General features: G+C 36.8%; 1 protein-coding gene across 1 annotated transcript in view; it reads left to right on the top strand.

Moving 5' to 3' along the window:
- The window catches only part of C5 (complement C5), a 114,399-nt gene that overhangs the window by 8,099 nt on the left and 87,984 nt on the right, over positions 1–18,316 (top strand). The window contains 7 exon segments of the mRNA XM_078150166.1: positions 1,140–1,231; positions 5,487–5,569; positions 6,295–6,385; positions 10,295–10,409; positions 11,232–11,358; positions 14,818–14,933; positions 17,406–17,591. Of these exon segments, the coding sequence (XP_078006292.1) occupies positions 1,140–1,231; positions 5,487–5,569; positions 6,295–6,385; positions 10,295–10,409; positions 11,232–11,358; positions 14,818–14,933; positions 17,406–17,591 (810 nt within the window).

Here is an 18,316-nt window from a genome sequence, read left to right on the forward strand (position 1 = left end):
ACAAAGGAGACTGGGAAAGAGTGAGTGATCAAACAGGTAGAACTAAGAGAAGGCAGTCACTAAAACCTTGAGAGGAAAAAGTATCCAGGAAGAGCAAGTGATCCTAAGTGCTAAATGCACGTAATCAAGATGAGGATTTAGATCAGAAATTCTCAAAGTGTGGTCTTTGGACCTCTAGGTATCCTTGAGACTCTTGCAAGGGGCCTGCAAGGTCAAAACTATTTTCATAGTAATGCTAAGACATGATTACCCTGATAAAAAAAACTCTTCCTTTTTCCAACTATGTATCTGTGTGAGGCTGAATTTTCTTTATATATTTCAACCAAATCAATATATGGCAGCCAATGAAATGCAGAAGCAGATATGAGACTCCACTGTCTTTTATTAAGCCAGACATTAAAGAAACTTGCAAGAAATATGTAGAAAAATCAATTCTTCTCCCTAAATTATTTTTTTGGGAGAAGATAAAGTTATTTTTCATAAAATGTTATTTATATCAACATATAATAAATTTATTGTTGTTTTAAATCAAGTAATAAATATTTTTAAAATATCAGTTTTGATTTCTAATACAGTAAATAAAGGTTCTTTGAGGTCCTCAATATTTTTTAAGAACGTAAAGAAGTCATGGGACAAAAAAGTCTGAGAACTTCTGATTAGAAACCATGAGATTTGGCACTTAGATCATTGGTAAATTTGGAGAGAGGAGTTTCAATTGAATGGTGAGGATAGTATCCAGATTGCAGAGAGTTAGGAAAAAAAGTGAGAGGAAGGGAGTTGGGGGCACAGATTGTAGACAAACTTCTCAAGTAGTTTTGCCACAAAAAGGAGGAAAGATGTAAGATGATAGCTAGAAGGAAGGTCAGATCAAGTGAGGGTTTTATAAGGATGGGGGATACATGGGCAAGTTTCTGGGTATCTGGGAAGGAGCTAGTATGTAGGGACAGATTAATGATAAGACAGAGAATAGAGATGAAAGAGGGAGAAATTTGCTGGAGGAGATGTATTTTTTAATTTTATGATTAAAATAAAAACAAGGAAATATAGAGTTCTAATTAATATACAAATAATATAAGTTTGTAACTAAAAGTTTTTATCTGTTAAGGCTGCAATAAAGCTTTTTTTTTTTTAACCCAAAGGATCCGGAAGGAGTAGAAGTTGAAATCCTACATGAAAATGACTATGTTGGCATCGTTTCTTTTCCTGATTTCAAGATTCCTTCAAATCCAAAGTATTTAAAAATCTTTCTAAATAAAGCAGCTTCTTTTACAATGTGTGGTATACTGGAAAGAGTATTAGACTTATGAGTGAGAAAAACTGAAGCACATATTCTATCACTTTCTACCCATGTAAGGCCTTGTGCCAATTTTATAACTTCTCTGAACTTCAGTAACCTCATCTGTAAAATGGGAATAACAATAACTAACCTGTTTGTTTCTCTGGGCCATTATGATTGTCAAATAAGATAATAGATCTGAAAATACTTTGTAGACTCTAAAGTACTATATCAATATAAGCTATTTTTGCTTTTTATTAAAATATATGATCATCACATATATGTATACATAAATATATGTGTATATATTTACAAGACATAAATATATACACATATATGTATATATTTACATGTATGTGTATATATATATATATATATATATTTACGTGTGTATAGCTGTTAGAGGCAGCTAGGTGGCTCAGTGGCTAGAGCACTGGGCCTGGAGTCAGGGAGACTTAAATTTGGCCTCAGACACTTAGTAGATATGTGATTTTGGACAAGTTACTTAACCTCTGTTTGCTTCAGTTTCCTCACTTGAAGACATTGGCCATTATAAAAATGGGAATAATAATAATAGCACCTACCTCCCAGGATTGTTGTAAGGAAACCTTGAGATAACAATTGTAAGGTACTTAGCATGTTTCCTGGCACAGAGTAGGCCCTTAATAAATGCTTATATCTTTCTCTTTACTCCCCTATATAAGCACTAAGTACTTCAGGGTGTTTTGTTTGTTTGGATCTATGATTTTATGGACGAGTCAGTGTGGGGGAAATGATAAAGTTCCTCTCTGAGGCAGGGAAACCGGAGTTCAACTTTCAACTCCCATACATATTGATTGTATGACCTAGAGTAAATCATTTAACCTCTTAGTGCCCTAGGCTCTTAAGTTGTAGATATTTTGCATAATTATACTTTAGTTAAAACTAAACGACAATGTTCTCATGTGGCTTGGCATCAGAAGTTGTTGTTGTTGTTGAGTTGTTTTCAATTGTATTCAACTCTTCATGACCCCATTTGGGGTTTTCTTGGCAAAGATACTGAAGTGGTTCGCCATTTCCTTCTTGAGCTCATTTTACACTTGAGGAAAGCTTTGATTTGAACTCAGAAATTTAAGTCTTTCTGACTCCAGACCTGGAGCTCTATCCACTGTGGCGCCTAGCTGCCCCAGGTATCAGAAGAGCTGGATTCAAGTCTCACTTTGACCCTTTTTTGCTATGTGATCTTAGGCAAATCACTTCACTTTTCTAGGGCTCACTTTCTTCATATGTAAAATGAAGGGGTTGGGCTCACTGATCTCTTCACATTCTTTCCATCTCTAACATGTGATTCTAGGTGCTTCCCACTAACATTACAGAAAACCAGTCATGTGGAGCCACCTAGAGCGGACAAAAAGGTATTAGCATGGTACAAACACTCGTAAGAAGACTACCTTAGGCAGGCCCTAGCAAGCTGATTTTTTTTGTTTTTGTTTTTGAAAGCCATGACTAATAAAAGTCAGTTTCCTGGCAAGAATTACAGCTTGCCTTTCCAACTCCTCCTTGCTCAGGGGTGCATCTGAGCCCAAAGAAGTGCGTCTGGAAAAGGATTTTTTTAAACGGTGCTTCAGAATATTTTTATCAAAGCCTTAGGATTGTTCCTGTGTTGGAACAGATGCCTGATATGCCATGATTAGTCTATAAGGCATGTTCTCTGTTCCTTCCAAAGCACTGTTAGAGGTCACACATACAGAAAGCAGGGTTTGGGGGCAAGGGAGAAGAATGAGAGGAGAAGAGAGAGAAGGGGAGATACAGAGAAGAGAAAGAAAAGGGGAGGGAGAGAGAGAGAGAGAGAGCGAGAGAGCGCTGAGCTATTAGTGACACAGCAAACTTAACAACCTCTCTGTGGCTCAGGCAAACCCCTAAAAGTTATCTACTAAATCATAGATCAGGAGTAGGGAACCTGCGGCCTTGAGGCCCTTTGACAGAATTCAATGGCCACACTGAAGGACCTAGAGGGCCACATGTGGCCTCGAGGCCACAGGTTCCCAACCGCATCATAGATGGATTATGCTCTAAGACTGGGGGTGGGTGTGGGGTGCTCCACTAAGAAGGAAATCAGAGATTCTTTATGTACATACATATATAATATATACATATATGTACTAGATATACTTACATATTTAATATATTATCTACATGTGCACATCGATATAAAGATTAGAAAAATTCCCTCTACAAGTCAGCATTGTATCTACAATTTATAGTCTTAGAGAGCTGCCTAATGCACTGAGTTTAAATGACTTGCCCAGTCAGACAACCAGTTATGTGTCAGAGGTGAGATTTGAACCTAAGACTTCCTGGCTCCAAGGCTGATTCTATAACTACTAGGCTATTCTGCTTCTTATATATCCAATATGTATGTAAGTATGTAGTCTTTTGACATTTACATAATTTTTAACATTAGAAAATCCATTTTCTTATTTTATCTTTACAATCCTATGAGCCTGGGCATGATCTAATTTCATTAGTATATATACCCAGGGCATTTTCTTTTTAACTTTAAAAAAAAAAGAAACCTTTATTAAATATAAAATCACAAAGGACTTTTTATTCATCAAAAAATAAAGACACCAAAATTAATTTTTAATAATTAGACTACTTTAAAATATAAATGTTTAAAATGAGACATAAAATTAAGACATTAAAGTGTGCTTGGGCATATTGGGTATGTCCTGTGCCAACATTTATGGTTGTACTTATGCAAATATTATTTTTCCCATTTTATATGAGAGGTAAAACTCAAAGGTAAAGTCTTTTAAGTGGCAGAGGCTTACAGCACACATAGAGAAATTGGTTTACAAAAGGGAAGGCTTTCTTGGAGCACTAGAGAGATGTCTTCACCCTAGCATTATGGCTGATCTACACCAAAGGACTCCTGAAATTCTAAAGTCTATATTCTGTAATAAATGTTTTAAGTTCCTTTTTTACCTTTAAAATTTGAGGTTCTTGCTCTAATATTTTATATTTAAGGAATTTTCTAGTTTTAATGTTCTAAGTGCTAACATTCTGTGATTATCTTCCAGCCTCACTAATCTGTGTTCTGTGCTCTAACATCCCTTCCTGCTCTAATACTCTGATGGAGTATACTAGCCAAGTTTAGAATAACTTGTGGTTTGGTAAGGGTTGAAGGAGAGGGGATAGGAAAGGGTGTTGCTTTTTTGCCTCAGTCCAGCAGAGGGTGCTGGAGTTTCACAGAGTATTCTGAGACTCCCCTCCCCCGCCCCACCCAAAGTCTTGGAAATTGGGGGGAGGGGGATGAAGAAAACTGTGGAACAAAAAATGATTTGAATAATTTAATAACTGTGCAACTCTCTAAAAATAAAGAACACTATTTGAACAGTAAAGGATATTTCCAACAATAACTGCATATCAGGTTTAGATGATTGGTTTCTCACAACTCCAGAATTTCATCATTTGGCAAGCAGTGTTCTGTACCAAATGCTTTGGGCAGCAGCATTTTTTATTTTCTAAAGTGTATAATTTATTGTTGAAGTTAGACTTCAGGATTGGCTCGTTAAAAACACCTTATTCAATTCAATAAACATTTGAGAAGACATTGCTAGGAATTGGCTCTATTGGAAATTGAACTTATGTATCTGCAGCTTTTTCTTAATTTATCCTGTGAATATTTTGCTTGTGCCCTAGCCCAATCCAGAGAACCATGTCTACTGACTGTATTAGCCTCAGAAACAGGCGTTGAATAGGTGAACTCTATTTGTTGAATGAAGCCTGTGCTTGTTAAGAAAGGGAATTTGAGAGTGTGTAAGTTGCATTTTCTGCCATTAGAGGAACTTGTCTAATAGAATGAGATAAATTCTCCATCTGACAGCTATTTGTTATGATAAATTGTAGCAAATGGAAAGAGGTCATTATTAGTGACATAAGCTCAGTGCCTTGCAAGCACTGTGCTTTCTAAGTTGAACTGAATAAAAAAGAAAATACAAACTTCAATTACATTGGTTTAATTTCATATAAACCTATTATCAAACTCAGTATTATTATAAATAAGTGGTAGAAACAAAATATACCTGTGAAAAGAATGGTCATGTTGACTTTATATGAGTTTTTTTCCTTCTAAAAATAAAGTTGTATTTAGCATTTTCTAGGTGAAAGTGAGAACTATTATTAATTGATGACAACTCTAAGTAATTTTGACTGTTTTGTTTCCTAGATTTGGACTGTGGACAATTAAAGCCAAATATAAAGAAGACTTTACAACATCAGGCCTTACACATTTTGAGATTAAGGAATATGGTAATTTCCAGCAATTGCTGAGATTTTTTTATTGTTTTAAGGATTTTTGTAAAGATGCTTTGTCTTCCATAAATTGCAGAATGATAAACTACTTTCCAAATAAGAAGCAGGGTCTTATTCTAGGAATAATTATCATAATGATAAATCACATGTCTAAGGTACTTTATAGCATACTATTAAATAGGAATCAGGATACTTGGGTTATAGTTCCGGCTTTGGCATCAACTCTGTAATCTTGGGGAAGCCATTTTAACTTTTCAGGTCTTAGTTTCTTCATCTAAAAATCATATAATGCTTTGTATTATTATTTTTTACATGTATGTTTTATATTTCCAAATTTATAATAATGCTGATGGCAATAAAAATCAGAGTCTACATATGTGTAAGACTTTAAAGTTTTGTAATATAACTTTCTCAAACCTTCCTTATGAAATAGTATCCCATCTTGCAGATGAGGACAGTGAGGTTTAGTGAAGTGGTGTTAAATTCACCCTAGGTCACAAAGCCATTAAGTGGTAGAGCCAGAAGATCAAACCCACATTTTCTTGCTTTTACTCTAAATGTTGTTATGGGAATTAATGGATCACAATCACTCAATCAGAAGGGAGGACTATTAAGAAGTAATTTTTTCCTATTTTAATAGTTGATTTAACTGTACCAAAAAGCTTTATTCTTTTAAAATAATATTTCACTAATTATATTCTGTCTTCATTTTTTATTTGCAGTGATGCCACGCTTTTCTGTATCAATAGAACCAGAAAATAACTTCATCAGCTACAAGGAATTTGAAGACTTCAGTATTTCTATAAAAGCTAGGTAAGTGAATAAATTTTTAATTTTACCAATTTTTTTAGTATAAAGACTTCTTTTTAGTGTAAAAAAATGATAGCAGCTATTAGTACATATTGACTGAGAAAATACATGATAACAAAAGGCTCAAGAATTCAGTAATACTTTTAGATGAATTTGGATTTTATTGGTCACTATATCTACATACATTTGAAAACTTAATGTAATGTGTAAGAAAAATTATTTATTCTGTCTACAGAAAGTGTATTTGCTTTAGAGTTCACCTAAAATATTGAGATCATTCATGGAGAGCTCCCTCTTCTCTTCTCCTCCTCTTCCCTCTGTCATGTCCCCCATTATATCCTCCTTCACTGTACCTTTAGTGAAGAGATGGTCCTTCTACTTTCCAAGGTCACCTCCACTACATGCACCCTTGATCCAATTCCCTCTTTTCAGCAATTTGCCTATCATCCTCACTCTATCTCATCTTATCTACTGGCTCCTTCCCTGCTGATTATAAACAAACCCATGTCTCCCCATCCTTAAACAAAAATCATCACTAGTTTCTGCCATGCCAATTAGCCATCATTCTATATCTCTCTTCCCTTTCTCAGCTAAAATCCTTGAAAAAAAAACTACATTCAGTGCTATCGCTTCCTCTCCTCTCATTCTTTCCTAAACCCTCCATAATTTGGCTTCCAACCTCATCATTCAGCTGAAATTGCCCACTCCAAAGCTACCAATAATCTCTTCATAAACAAGTCTTACAATGTTTTCTTGCTCCTCACCCTCTTGACTTTTCTGCAGTATTTGGCACTGTTGATATTCTTCTCCTGGATATATTTTCTTCCTTGGGATTTTGTGTCTGTTCTCTCATGGTCCTCCTCCTTCCTGCCTGAGCACTCCTCTGTCTCTTGTATTAAGGATGCATGCGTGTCAGACCTATTCACTCTGGGTGTCCCCCAAGGTTCTATCCTGAACCCATTTGTCTTTTCATGTTATACTATCTCACTTGGTGATCTGATCATTTCCCATGAGTTCTATCATCACTATGTGGATAATTTCCAGTTCTATTTATCTAGCCCAGTCTCTCTTTTGCACGCAAATCTTGTTTCACCAACTGTCTGTTGAACATTTCAAATGGATGTCCATATATATCTCAAACTCAATGTGTCCAAAAAAGAATTTGTTACTTTTCCCTCCCAAATCCTCCTCTCTCTTGAATTTCCCTATTATTGTCAGTGGGACCACCATCTTTCCAGTTTTCCAAGTTCAAAACCTCAGTGTCATCTTCAACTCATCCCTCTCACTCACCTTACATATCCAATCAGTTGCCTAACCTTGTCATTTCTTTCTCTACAATATCTCTTGTAGATTTTCCCTTCTCTTTACTCACATAGCCACTACCCTAGTTCAAGTCCTCATCACTTCTTCCTTGAACCATTGCAATAACTTCTAATCTATTTCCCTGCTTTAAGTTTGTCCACACTCCCATTCATCCTACACTCAGCTGCCAAATTAATTTCCCTAAAACATCCCTTTGACCATGCCCTTCTTTGGCTTATTAAATTCCACTGGTTCCCTATTACTTCCAGGATCAAATACAAAATCTTTTGTTTGGTATTTTAAACTCTTCACAAATGGTTCCCTTCCCACCTTTTCATTCTTATTATGTTTTACTCCCCTTCATGCACTCATTTATTCAGCCACACTGGCCTACCTGCTGTTCTTGAACAAAGCACTTTATATCACATTTCCATGCCTTTGTACTGGCTTTAACCCATGTCTTGAAGACTTTTCTTTGTAAGATAAGGCTCTCAAAATCTTTGACTTACTTCAAAATTCATCTCAAGTACCTCCTACCAGGATGCCTTTCTTGCCCCCATACCCTAGCTGCTAGTGCCATTCCCCTCTAAAGTTTCCTGCCCTCTACTCTGTATTTTTCTTGCGTGTCCTGATTTATATCTTATTTTCCCTTCTAAAATGTAAGTTCTATGAGGGCAGAAACCATTTTGCTTTTTCTTTGTAGCTGTAAACCTTAGCACAGTGCCTGACACATGTTAAGTACTTAACATAGATTGTTAATTGATTAATTGAACTCAAAGGAAAACCATAGAATCCTAGAACTTTAAAACTAGAAGGGACCTTACAAATCTTTGTATAATGTAAAACCAGAGGCAGGGTAATATAGCGGATAGGGCACTGGACTTGGAATCAAAAATTCTTAGTTTCAAACCAGACCCTTAATATGTGTCCTTGGACAAGTCATTTAACTTCTTTTTATGCCACAGTTTGCTCATCTATACAATGAAGGGCTTGAACTGAATGGCCTCAAAAGTCCCTTCTGCTCTAAAATCTATGAGTCAATGATCCTATGAATCAGAACTAAAAAAAAACTAGGTTTGCCTTTAATCCTAAAAAGAGCTTACCTTTACAGTGCTTTTTGATGATACAACACCATGCACATACCACTAATGTGTACCTTGAAGAATCATCAAGAGAAAAATATTTTTAAACCTTAAAGCACTCCTTAACATTACTCAAATAATATAAATTATAAGTGGGCTTGGATTTACCAAAAAAGCAATAAAGGTTTATTAAAGAGACTGCATTATACACATGGGAATAGATCTCCAATAGTGTCGCTAATATATTATCTCACAGTAGCCTAGTGAAGCAGGCAGGACAGAAATAATGATCCCTGCTTGATAGATAATAATAATAATAATGATAATTTACATTTATAAGGATAGGGACTGGACCTATGATTTCATTGGCCTAGAGATATGACCGTGTTCTAGAATTGCATACCCAGCATCATAGTATCTTAAAGTTAGTTAGCTGATTGACTCTTATCTTGAAATGACTGGAGTGTATGAGTGAAGGCATAACAAACATGAGGTAACATACTGAGATGTGGGAGTCCACTTAGGCAGATGTGGAGGACCTTGAATGAAGAGTGCTCTAAGGTGAGTAAACTCTTTCTCCCAATGCAGGTTAGACCTTTCTCTGCAATTTATAATCTTAGAAAATTGCTAAGAGGTCAAAGTCACACAGTCAAGGGTCACATAGCCAGACTATATCAGAGGCAGATCTCAAACCTAGGTATTCCTGGCTTCAGTGCTAGTTGTCCATTCCCTTTGCCATGTAGCCTGTGAATTCACATTTATATAACACTTTAAAGTTTAACAATATTAGCTAAAATTTACATGGAGGATTTAAGGTTTACATGTTGCTTTGTATACATTCTCTCATTTAGGTATCTCACTTATAAAATACTTTGCTCACAATTTTCCTGAGAGATAAGTAGTATATAGTACATATTGTTTTCCCCATTTTATGGACCAAGGCTTAGAGAGATGGATAGCCTTGCCCAGAGTCAGTGAACAAGTAGCGGTTTCAGAAACCAAGGCCCTTTGGGAAGATAGAAAATATCTTCATTCATTCACCAAGCCAGGATTCTGAAAGGCTGAGTCTGAATCCTTTGTGTGTAACCTTGGGCCACCTTGGAAAATAGCTTAGGTGGTTCAGTGGATAGAGTATAGCTCGGTCCCAATTAGTGCAAATAATGAATCCTATAAAGTGGTTACATGTATTCACATGCGGCTTTGAATCAGAAAGACCTAAATTCTAATCTTGCCTCAGATACTTACTAGCTGTGTGACCCTGAGCAAATAACTTAACCTTTCTTAGGATCCATTTCTTGATCTGTAAAACTGAGGGCTTCTAAGGTCACTTTTAGCTTTAAATCTATAATCCGGTGAACTCTTGGCCTGAGTTTTCTTATCTGTCAAATGGAGAAAATAATCTCTGTCTTACCTATGACATGGTCCTATTATAAGGATCGAAATGATATAAAGTTAAGTATTGTTTTATTTTATCTGAAACTCATTATAGTAACTCTTTTAAGTGGCTTCATTATGTTATTATTGACAGCTATTTTTATAATAAGAAGGTCTCTGAGGGAGATGTTTATGTCTATTTTGGAATAAAAGGAAGTTTAGAAGAAGATAGGAAAGAAATGATGCACAAAGCAATGCAGCAGACACAGGTAAGAAGATGTTGCAATGATATGTTCACAAATTAAAATGTATGTTCATTTTAACTTTAGCACCAATATGCCTCTGGGGATGCTATAGCACCACAAAGTATGAAGCATTGTAACATCCAAAGAATCAAACTTATGAGTGATCCATAGAACAATGGAGAGTCTTATGGTGCTCATAAATTGGCTATAGAATATGGCAACTGATGGAAAACTGAAGATTTGTTAACAAGAAGTGGTTTAAAACTTGTTTTTTAGGAAATTTTTGATTGGAAAAGGGAAATACGCCTCACAAGAAGTAAGAGATGACAGACAGATGGGTAGCCTGAGTGGTGCCCAACTGTGGAAAGTTAAAAGATGAAGAGGAAGGGATCTTAATAATTAGATTTCTTAAATTTACTTGGTTGGTACCTCAGAATCATTCTGTTTCCTCAAAGGCAATATGCCCTGAATTTTGGTACGCTGTCACTTGGTGACACTGGTAGTCACTGAATTTTGGATTCATATTCCAAATAGAAAGCAGCTGTTTTGAGGCATCAATTCCAGTTGGGGGTCTTTATAAGCCAACAAAGCAGATTAGCATGGGTTGCACCAAGGCATAGTATCTGGTAAGAAGCAAGAATGGGGGCAAAGCTGAATATTAAGTCAAACTTCAAAGTACACTCACCACATAGAATGGGGGTTCCTTTAGGTCTTAATGTTTAACTTTATGGACTGTATTGCCATATGACTACTAATTATGGCAAGGGCTGCTCAAAATAGATTCTATTTAACTCTATAATTTCCTATGTCACAAATATTTCACCCTTTTGGTCTCTTGAAAAACAGATAATAAATGGAATTGGAGAAGTCACATTTAACAGTAAAAAGGCAATTGAAGAATTAGCATATCGAAGCCTAGAAGACGTAAATAACAAATACCTCTATGTGTCTGTCACAGTTCTGGAGTCAGCAGGTAAGAGTCTGACCTTATTTTGAGCCAGAATGAGTGAATGTGGTTAAATATTTGGATATCACATAGGAGTGGCATAAAGCATGTCATCAAAGACAAGAATAAGGAGATCTCCAGATAAGGAGAAAAGTCTGATATGTATTGAGAGCAAGATTTTACAGAAGGGCAGAGAACAGTGTTGCACTGTTACCCAGGAAATAGTAAGACATGTATTGGGTGAAAGCTGTCTATAGGATTTATGAACAAGAATTTTATAGAATGATCAAGAGAGTTTGGGTTATGACCTGGTCCTGTGAAGGGAGTGCTGCTACTGATGGGATCCCAGATGCACAGAAGAATAGCATCTATAAATAAAACCATAAACATAAATTGTATGTGTGTATATACTTGTATGAATCAAAGAGAAACAAAAATCCAATATGAACCGATGCTATACTTCTATTCTTCAAAATTCAGGAGTCATAAAATGACGGGATTGAAAGCTGGAAAAGGACCCTAGAGATGATCTAGTTTGGTCCTCTAATTAGGCAGATAAAGATATTGAGGCTCAGAGGAGAGGAAGTTATATGCCTGAAGTCATTCAGATAGTAAATAGCAGAGCCAAGACTCTGATATAGGTCATCTGACTTCAAATCCATTGCTCTTCCCATGACACCATTCCATGACCTCTCAAAAATGACACAGCTGGTTAGTGGCAGAGTTGTGTTCCAGAATCAACTGTAGCAAAGGTTGGATTTAATAGAGTAAGGAATGCATTTACATAGTACACTGTGCCTGGAATATAAGAAACACTTAAATGCTTATAGATTGGTTGGTTACATGCTTTCTCTGTAGTTTATAATTAGATTTTGAAAAATAGAATTTCTGCATCTTTAATATGAGAGAATTGGATTTGCTCTCTAAGGACTCTTGCAGCTGTAATATTCTATCTTTTAACACTATGTATTCTAAGGTCCCTCCTACTAATGTGTCAGGTTCTATTTTCTAACCTTCTATATCCTAAGTTTCCTTCTAGCTCTAGCATGCCTGTTCTCACATGTTTTCACATTATATGATAAGATCTCGTCTAGTTCTATTAAAATGCTTTTTAGCTTCTGTAAATCAATCAATAAACAAGCATTTATTAATTATCTACTATATTCCAAGCATTATGATCAACACCATGATACAAACACAGAAGAGAAACAGACCCTACCATCATGGAGCTTAAATTATATAGAGGGAAACAATACATACATATATATGTATATACAGAAAAAATTTAAAAATATGAGAAAATTTTAGGAGAAAGGACATTAGTAGTTGGGAGAATTGGGAAAGGCTTCAGGGAGAAAGTAGAGTTTGAGTTCAATCTTCAAGAAAACCAAAGATTCCAAGAGAAAGAGGTGAGATGGGACCATATTCCCCAGCATGAGAGATAAGTGCAAAGGCAAGAAGATGAGAGATGGAGTGTCACGTAGAAGGAGCAGCAAGTAGTTCAGTGTGGCTGGACTTCAGATTTTGTAGAAGGCAGTGATGGGTAATAAGACTAAAAAAAGTAAGAAAGGCCAATGTTGTAAAGAACTTTAAATACCAAACAGAAGAATTTATATTTGGTCTTAGAGATACTAGGGACCCACTAGAGTTTTTCAATAGGGGGAGGCAGAAAGAACCACTAAGCAAGACCAATCAGGAGAATATTAGAGTGGTTTAGGACAGAGGTGCTGAAAGCCTGAACCGGATGGTGGTTATGTGAGCAGAAGGAAAGGCAAGAGATATAGGGACAGAAATTACAAGTTTTGACCAACTGATTGGATCTGTGGGATAAGTGAGAGTGAGGAGTTGAGGATGACACAGATTTCAAACTTCAAAGATTGGGAAGATAGTGCTGACCTCAGCAATAACAGGGAAATGTGGTAGAATTATGGGTTTTATGAGAAAGGAATGGATTCTGTTTGGCCATTTTGAGTTTGAAGGATGTTTTGGACATCTAGTTTGAAATTTCCAGTTGTTAGTTGATAATATGGAACTGGCATTCTAGAGAGAGAGAGACTAGGGCTAGATATATGAATCTTGAGATAATCTGTGTAGAGATGATAATTGAATCAATGAGAGCTAAGGTCACCATGTCTAAGACTGTAGAGAGAAAAAAGAAGAGGGCCCAGGACAGAACCTTAGAATATACCCACAGTTAGTAGTTGTGACATGGATAGTGAACCAATGAGGGAGTCTGAAAAGAAATAGTCAGGCTGGAGAATCAAGAGAAGTGTCACAAGGATCCAGAGAGAAGAGTGTATTCAAGAGGAAAGAGCAGTCACAAACGTCAAATGCTGAAGAGAAATTAATAAGGATAAAGATTAAGACATCATTACATTTGACAATTAAGAGATAATTGGTAACTTTGAACAGAGCATTTTCAGTTGAGTGATGAGACTTCAAGACATTATAGAGAGGTTAGAAGAGAGTGAGAGGAGAGGAAGTGGGGGTACCAAGTAAGTGTAGACGACTTTTTTTAGAGAATTTACCTCATTCATTCAGCTAAATAACCAGTGAGTATTTACTATACTCCCAACATTGTGTTGAGTACATCAAGAGGGATACAAGAAAATAAACATATATGGCCCTGCACTGATGGAACTTAGATGACATAATAGAAAAATGGCTGGATTTTTAGTCGGAAGACCTGAGTCCAAATCCCAGCTCTGCTATTTAGGATGTGTATAACTGTGAACTACTTACTTAACCCTCCACCCCCCGACTTCGATTTCCTCAACTTTAAAGTGTGAGGATTGAGCTAGAATTAAGGTCCCATCCAGGCTCCAGATCTATGTTGCATCAATCAACTGACCAATCTGTTCATTAAACATTTCATTAAGCATGCTATATGTGTCAGATATTATTCTTGGTGCTGCTTTCAAGAATCTTATATGCTATTGTTCCTCTATTCTATGAATGGAAATGATATATACTGAAACAGCTATAACAGAAGATTGAATGTAAAAGTCCCAGGAGAGGGGTATAAAGTACAACATTAATTCGACAATTTGATAAACATTTATTATTAATTATACATAAAACATTGTGCTTAACTAGGGATACCAAGGCAAAAAATGAAGCACTCTGGCTTCCAAGAGCTTACATTATACTAGGCTGTACAATATGTGAACAAAGGAGGAAGGAACTACATCTGGCATGTGGATCATGGAAAGCTTCATAAAAGATGTGACATAAGAAATGGGCATTACATCAATCGTAATGCATAGTATGAGGTTATACATTTAGTAAGAGCTTAATAAATGTACAAAGTGGTTTATTGATTGAACATATGATTGAATGACTAAATGACTGGGCCATATGCTTATGGAAAATAGAGAGAGATGGAGAGTGTATCTAGGAAGATCATTCCACTCCATTGTACATTATAAAAACATCCCAAGTATGGGAGATAATGTTGTTCATAAATGCTTATTGATTGATTATTAGGTGGATTTTATGAAGAAGCTGAAGTACCTGGAATTAAATATGTCCTGTCTCCCTACCAATTGAATTTGATTGCTACTCCTCTTTTCTTGAAGCCTGGGATACCATTTCCCATCAAGGTGAGATGATTTTTAAATACACAGTTATATTAAAAAAAATGTATGGGCAGCTACTTCTACCTTAGCGTGGAAGGCAGTGGAGAGGGGAGGGAGTAGTAAAAATGAGGCAAAAATCTAAAGAAATAGAGTGCACAGAATAGCTATCCAATAGAGCCAATTTTCTTCTGCACAGATTTTGTTGTTCAGTCGTTTTTCAGTCGCGTCTGATTCTTCATGACCCGGCTTGGGGTTTTCTTGGCAAAGATACTGGTTTGGTCTACCATTTCATTCTCGATCTCATTTTACTGATGAGGAAACTGAGGCAAACAGGGTTAAGTGACTTGCCCAGGATCACACAGCTAGTAAGTGTCTGAGGCCAGATCTGAACTCAGAAAGATGAGTGTTTCTGACTGTAGACCTGTAACTCTAACCACTGCACCACCTAGCTGGTGCTTTGCATAGAATAGCCACCCACACAGACACAGAAACACACACAGACACACACACACACACACACACACACACACACACACACACACTCCTTCTAAATGGGATTGGATTAAGTGTGGAACAAGAGTGAACAAGGAGTACCTCAAGTCTGGTGTTGTCTAGTATGGGGAAGGGGGAAGGGAAGGCAATAAGCATTTACTACAGGGATGGGAAAACTCTGGCCCAGATCCAATCCCTGAAGCAAATGCTAAGAAACAGCATCAGATATGCTGGCAGTTCGAAGACTCCATATCCTTTAAAAGTCTTTGGCAGTAAATTCCTATATAGCCATTAAGGTAGAAATGCTTTCAGGGAAAGTACAAGCCTTATCTTTCTTCTGTCTTTTCTGTGTTTTTCTCTCTCAGTGTGTCTTTGAAATGTGCTTCTTTTCCTGTATGTTTCTCTCTGTACATATATTTGTATGTGTCTGTCTGCAGGCCTCTCTGTCTGTCCCTCTGCGTCTCTGTCACTTTCTGTGTCTTCTAGTCTCTTCCCTGTGTTGCTACTTGTTTCTCTCACCGTGTCCTGGTTCTCTTTGTCTTGCCTTTCTCTATTTCTTTTTCTCTGTAGGTCTATCTTCCATTCTTCCTTCCTACCTTCCTCTTCCCTTTGTCCCTTTCCTTTAAATGCCCAGGATATAGAGCTGGCATTTTTATGAACTGAATTAAATTTATTAACTATAATGTTGTAGGCAGCTAGGTGGCCAGTGGGTCGTGTACTGGGCCTGGAGTTATGAAGACCTGAGTTCAAATGTGGCCTCAGACATTAGCTTTGTGTAACCCTGAGAAAGTCTAAGTGACTTTCCCTAAGTAACAGTAACCTCTGCCTGCCTCAGTTTCTTCAACTATAAAATAGAGATAATAACAAACTGCTTCCCAGGGTTGTTAGGAAGACCAAATGAGTTAATATTTGCAAAGCACTTAGCACAGTGCCTGGTACATAGTAGCTCTTAATAAATACTTGCTTCCTTTCTTATATTCCCAGTCTTAATTTTAAAAATAGATGAGTGGAATGTGTTATATTTTTCCTCTCTAAAAGATAGCACCATCTATCACCCTACCTCCACCCAAAAAACCTTCGTTATGCTAAATTGTTTCTTTTTTCTGATGTGTCTCCCTCAGTTTTTTTTAAAAAGGTAGATTGATGGGTCTCAATTTTTTATAAAAAGTTTTCTACTTCTATTCTATTTGAGCCCTTAGCTCCTTTATTGAAATTTAATGCATATTTGCATGGGAGTGAAATGGAGGAGGGAAAATTCTTTCATTGTTATAATCAGAGATTTGTCTTCCAAGGACTTCATTCTCCCTTTCACTCAAGATTAAATTGGGTAAAAGAAAGATTGCTGCTGTCAGGTATCAGAGCTGCTTATCTGCCAATCCCTTAGTGCACTCTTTTCTTAGTATGAAAGTTCTGTTGTATGATGGCAATAAGTATTTATTAAGCACCCACTATGTGTCAGGCACTGAGCTAAGTGCTAAGGCTAAAAAAAAGCTACAAATAGTTCCTGCCCTCCAGAAGCCAACAGTCTAACAGAGGAGGCAACATGCAAACAACAAAGTGAGTCAAGGGGAATGATCATAAATGAAAGCAGTAGGGAGAATATTGGATGAGGAGTCAGAAGACATGGGTTCTAATCCTGACTCTGCTACATACTTGGGCTGTGACTTTGAGCAAATGATTGTGCCTTTTTCTGTGCCATCTTTCTAATCTGTAAAATGCAGGGAGGAGGTTGGACCAGATGGTCTCTAAATTTCCTTCCAGCCCTGCCATACTATGAAATACTATTGTGAGTGCTTAGAATCCCCAAGGCAGAAGGTCTATTTAAGAAGAATTAAATAGTTAATTTCTCTTGCTATAAATTGAGGATCCTTCTATTTAATCAAGTGGTGAGCATTTTGTCCTCTGAAATAGGCAGATAGCAGAATGGTTAGAGAAATAAGGATTTTGTATGCTTTAAAAGAAATGGTATCACTTCACCTGGATTTTGGCACTTCTGGCACACAGGTTCAGGTGAAGGATCCACTTGACCAATTTGTAGGAGGGGTTGTGATAACCCTGAACGTAAAAGCAATTGATGAAAATCAGGAAGAGACCCAAAAAGAGCCCCAGAGAGGTACCACCCATCAAAATAATGGAGTGGCTTTGTTTGTGGTTAATCTTCCATCTCATGTGACAGCGCTGGAGTTTAACGTGAGTAGAATTCTCCTAACGGTTGTGCTTTCTAGTACAGTATGTACTTTCTGACTGTGTGTTTTGGCTGGTGTGCAAAACAGATGGGAAATTTTTTATACATGAGGCAAGTGAACAGCTCTGCAATTTTACATTAAACATGTGGGAATGGGAGCCATAGTTTAGTTGGCTGAACAAACCTTAAGGGGTATAAATTCATCAAATGTACTTGGTAAATGATTTCTCCTATTGCCACCTCCTGTCCTTATGAGACTCAGAAGAAATCTGATGAAATGGTGGTTATGAAAAGTGGAGTTTTAAATTCTAAAATGTTGTAATTCTAAGTAGTAGATTCTTTTTTTCCATTAGTTGTTCCTTACCATGACAGAGTGGGGGAGGGGGAGAAAGTATGAAGTGATATCCTCTCTTTCTCTCTCTCTCTCTCTCTTTCTCTCTCTCTCTCTCTCTGTCTCTCTGTCTCTCCCTCTCTCTCTCCCCTCCCCCCCTTCTCTCTCTCCTTTGTCTCTCTCTCTCCCCTTCTTTCTCCCTCTCTTCTCTCCTCTCTGTCTCTGTCTGTCTGTCTCTCCTCCCCCTCTCAATAACATGAACTATTTTTCCTTTGACCTTGATCAAGATTATCATCTTCTACAGCAAATAATATTTATATTTCAAGATGAAAATAAAAAATCGGCAGAATGGGGGATGGCAACCTACAATGCATCAAAGGTAGTCTGCAGTCAGTTTGT

Source organism: Phascolarctos cinereus, unplaced genomic scaffold, assembly GCF_003287225.1.
Source record: "Phascolarctos cinereus isolate Bilbo 61053 unplaced genomic scaffold, phaCin_HiC Scaffold_2;HRSCAF=192, whole genome shotgun sequence".
Taxonomy (NCBI): domain Eukaryota; kingdom Metazoa; phylum Chordata; class Mammalia; order Diprotodontia; family Phascolarctidae; genus Phascolarctos; species Phascolarctos cinereus.